Source organism: Microtus ochrogaster, chromosome 24 (genome assembly GCF_000317375.1).
Source record: "Microtus ochrogaster isolate Prairie Vole_2 chromosome 24, MicOch1.0, whole genome shotgun sequence".
Taxonomy (NCBI): Eukaryota; Metazoa; Chordata; class Mammalia; order Rodentia; family Cricetidae; genus Microtus; species Microtus ochrogaster.
Genome location: NC_022024.1, coordinates 32072643 through 32077002, shown reverse-complemented (window position 1 = coordinate 32077002; position 4360 = coordinate 32072643). Strand labels below are relative to the sequence as shown.

The 4360-nt window shown below is 38.4% G+C and overlaps 1 protein-coding gene across 1 annotated transcript in view; it reads right to left on the bottom strand.

Moving 5' to 3' along the window:
- The window catches only part of Gas2l3 (growth arrest specific 2 like 3), a 21530-nt gene that overhangs the window by 4027 nt on the left and 13143 nt on the right, over positions 1–4360 (bottom strand). The window contains exon 7 of the mRNA XM_005358197.3: positions 768–875. Coding sequence (XP_005358254.1) covers positions 768–875 — 108 coding nt within the window. The remainder of the gene's footprint in view (positions 1–767; positions 876–4360) is intronic.

Genomic DNA, 4360 nt, shown 5'->3' with positions numbered 1-4360 from the left:
TGTTCCTAATGTAGACGGTGAAATTGCATGTTTAAGGACTTTTATATTATGTTCCTAATGTAGACGGTGAAATTGCATGTTTAAGGACTTTTATACTATGTTCCTAATGTAGACAGTGAAATTGCATGTTTAAGGAGTTTTATATTATGCTCCTAAATTGAGAAAAGACAGCTCTTGCATTATATCAAGATAAAAAAATGCTAAACAGGTGAAATTTTAATTTCCTTATCAATAAAAGTGATAAAAAAATCAACTATAGATGAGGCAAAGGAAAACCACAAACATGGGTACTGTCAGCATACTGGTACATGACCTGAAAAAAGAGCTTCTGTTTACCTCAAAGTGTTTATCATTATGAATGGTAATATTTCTGCTTATTTTCTTACTATTAATAGAACTCTTACTGGACATTCTATTTTGCTCACTTCCTCTCAGGGAGCTGATGGAAAATTGTTCCATTTCAGAACGCCTGAGAGATACAGTACACGAAGATATTGTCATTTAGTTATATTCAATGATCTAAGTAGTCTCAGCTGCCTTCTAGCTTGCTACTTGAAAGTTGAAAGCACCTACGCAAGCTCACTTAAAATTTCATGGAATCAAGTATACCACTCCTTTCCTGTCCAGTGAAATTCTTCCATTAATAGCACCCTCTATTCTAATTTTTCTTTCTTTACAAGTAAAAGGGAGTCAAAAGGAAACTGGTACATAATGAGCACATCCCAAGACAAGCTCGTCTGAATCCAGGCTGCCAACAGCAAGCTTACCCTTATGAAGAGTATTTTCTCCCCGAGCCGGTAACGCCCCTCAGATAAGTATTCAATAGAAAATCGATGAGAACAGCTACAAGGAGGGTCCTCGGCAATGTGTTTCACCTAAAATTAAAAATAAATATCGATATTCCATGCTTATTAGAAAAAATAGCTTATCAAAATTAAAAAAATGTTATTGGATAGGAAAACAAATCTCAAAGACAAAACTTCAAAGCCAGTTCAACTATTTAACCTCTCTTCTCCTTTCCGTGCTAACAGGTTTTGAAATCAGACAGTTAGATTAGCAACAGCCAACAGTGATGAGGCCCAGGTCTCCCTGTCTTAGACCAAATGAAACCAGGCTTGAAGTTACAAATGCAGAAGGTCTCACAGTGGGTTAGACCAGAGTCAACTCGAAACACACTTGCTGATCTTTAGGAACATGAGCTCACTGGAGGCTTGGGCTGTTTTGAGCCTTGATAACTAACTACATTTGTGTCAAATGAAAGATCATCCAGTCAGATGCAGGCTAAGAAGTCTCCCTTCTCCCTTAAGACAATGCTAAACTCGCACACAAATGGAGAGGAACACCTACATTGTTCCAAGTTATTGCTAACATAAGCAGAGACGTATGTCTATATGCCCGGGATGGGGTAAAGTGCTTAATATTTCAGTCCAGGAGGCATTTGCTCCAACCCAACGCTTCATGAGAAAAGCAACAAAAAACTTCACTTCTACCCCTCAAAATGCTGTCTTATTTATTAAGAACTTCAAGCATGTAGACAATGTATTGTGATTGTATCTTCACCTCCAACTCGCCCATTTCAAGCCCTCTCAAGACACTTCTTCCCACCCACCTCCCATGTCTTCTCTTTGATAATCCACTCAGTGCTGCTGTATGCCGCACTGTCCATCCGGTCATGGACAACCTGCAGGGGGCGCACACCCGGAGAAACCTGGTTCTCCCTCCTCCTCCTCCTCCTCCTCCTCCTCCTCCTCCAATGGATCCAATGCCAATTGCTTCTCAGCTATGGCTGGGACCTTGAGACCCTAGCCCATCCACACTGGAATGCTGACAGTCCTCCACGACCCCTGGACCTTACAGTCCTTGAACCTCCCCTTCCTTAATGTTCCCTGAACCTTGAGAGGGCCTCAAGAAAACGGTAAAATTACAGCACCTAGGAAAAGATGTTTAGTAATTCTGTATTTTAAATAAGGAAAATAAATTGATTAAATGATGATGTAGTTTGAAATATGTTTTAAGTGAAAAACATTATAGATCAGCCACTAAGAAAAATACTGGGCTTTTCTTCACAAATTACATTAAAAGAAAAAAAAAAGAGGTCATACCTGGCTTGCTGGTGCATACCTTTAATCCCAGCGCCCAGGAGAGAAAGAGCTGGTATCTCTATTTATTTGAGAGAAGCCTTATCTACATACGGAGTGCCAGGCCAGACATAGTGGTATAGTGAGAACCCATTTCAAAACAACCAAAATGGTCATAACTATTTCTCACAATTATTTCTCATACAGAACATATCAAAATATATTCACTTAATTGAACTTAGTCCTAATGTTTTAAGCAGTCTCTTCGGCTATGCCCAATTTATCTGTGCACTAAAAGGAGTTTATGATTGCTTTCTTTATCTACCAAAAGTAAGTTAACAATTATGATAAGAACATGATATTAATAGAAACAATTTCCATGTTGTTCATTTAACAAGGAAATGCGCTTATAAACATCCAGGATTAATCTGAATCACTCAATAAGGTTTCTCTTGCTCACGGACTGGGTACATATGCATACAGGCACCCACACTGACATATACCACAGACGCTGAATCAGGTGAAGCTGACAGTTAGATCGTTTATACATTAGTTAACCAAAGTAACCTGACGGAGGCATTTATTATTTATAGCCACTACTTTCTGCGAAATTTTCTTAAGTTTATAAAATTCCATTTGCACATTTAACAGGCTTCAACATAATGAATCAGATAGTAATCGTCCTATATGTTAACTATTAGTCCAGGATATCTGCACATCATGTGCATGCATAGGTGAACATGGAATGTATTAATACGCACGTACATATTTAAAGAAGATGCCTGTTTTTTGCTTTCACAGTAAGAATTCAGATCTTATTTTCAGAGCCACGGGTCTTCCCTGATTAGAGTATCCGAATAAATGCTTACATTTAGCAATAAGAGGTCGTTCATGCTAGGAGCCGTCACTGTGCAGTCCACACAGGGTGTGAGGACTTTTTCTATATCTGTATTGCATAATTAATAACACTGACGGAAATAACTAACGAAAATAATCCACAACAACACTGTGTCATTTTCATTCTCTTTACTCCCGTGGTTTTGACCATATATGCACTGTTGATAAAACAGCACTTTCTCCCTGCTGCACACCCATCACAGCGATCACGTCAATCTGTGGCAATATCAGTTCTAAATTATCAAGCCTCTGCCCTGCTGGGGGTTTGCATAGTACTTAAATTTTCCACCATCATAAATAATAGTACAATAAACATTTTCATTTTTTTTACTGTACTCAACTACAGTAAAAGTGAAAAAGGAATATGTTTGTAACTCTCAATATTTACTTTTCAAAATTATATATCAGTTTTCATCAAAAGCAGTTCCTAAGAATAGTTTCTCAACAATTTATACAGCTTTCAGTTTTCCACCTCTTGCAGCTCTCGCTGCTGGACCGAAGCGGCGGTCTGTGGCTGTCTTCCCACCACAGCACGATACTTCCTTCTTGTCTGAACACTGCCTTGCACATTTGCCCACGGAAAGTGTTTTTCTCATCAAATGCACTGCCTTCGTATAATAAATTATATACTAATTTTTTTCATTTAACAAAATTATGTTTTTTCAGTTTCTTTTGCTGGTTATCATTCTTTATGGTTTTGTGAAAATTTAAGTGATTTTTATCAACTATATTACTTCTGCTTCCCATTCTGACAGTTATAATTATCAAATATATCAATATAAAAAGAAAAGTAATTATGTTTGGTCTAATAAACGCTTTTTCAGACTGACATATTCTTCATCTGTCTTGCAAGGTGACCTGAATATTTATTTTTACTTTGTTTTGTGTGTATGGATGGATGTGCCTGTCAGTGTGGTAAGTATCAAGTGCATCTTCTGTGTGTATGTCTATACATGTGGCTGCACACACGTGCGTGGACTCATGTCTGCGGAGACAAGAGGTCTACATCAAGTAAGTCTTCATTCACCTATGTTTTGAGACAGAGTTTCTCACTGAACCCGGGACTCACCAACAGGCTAGACAGGTGGATCAGAGTCTCCGGCAACTGCGTGTCTGTGTCCCAGTCCCAGCACTAGGGTGACAAACACATACCAGCACGGCTAGTTCTTACATGGGTGCTGCAGACCTGGGCTGTTTCTCATGTTTGGGCTTTGCAGGCCCCAAGCTGCATGATTTATCGAAGAAATTTTATTTACTAAGAAGCATTACTATTTATTCTTCTTATTAAATAATTTTGTACACGGAACTTTTTTTTTTTAAAGTGCCACAAACCTTTCAGTTGCTCTAAACTACGGTGCGCACACTGTCACCCACAAACCTCTCAG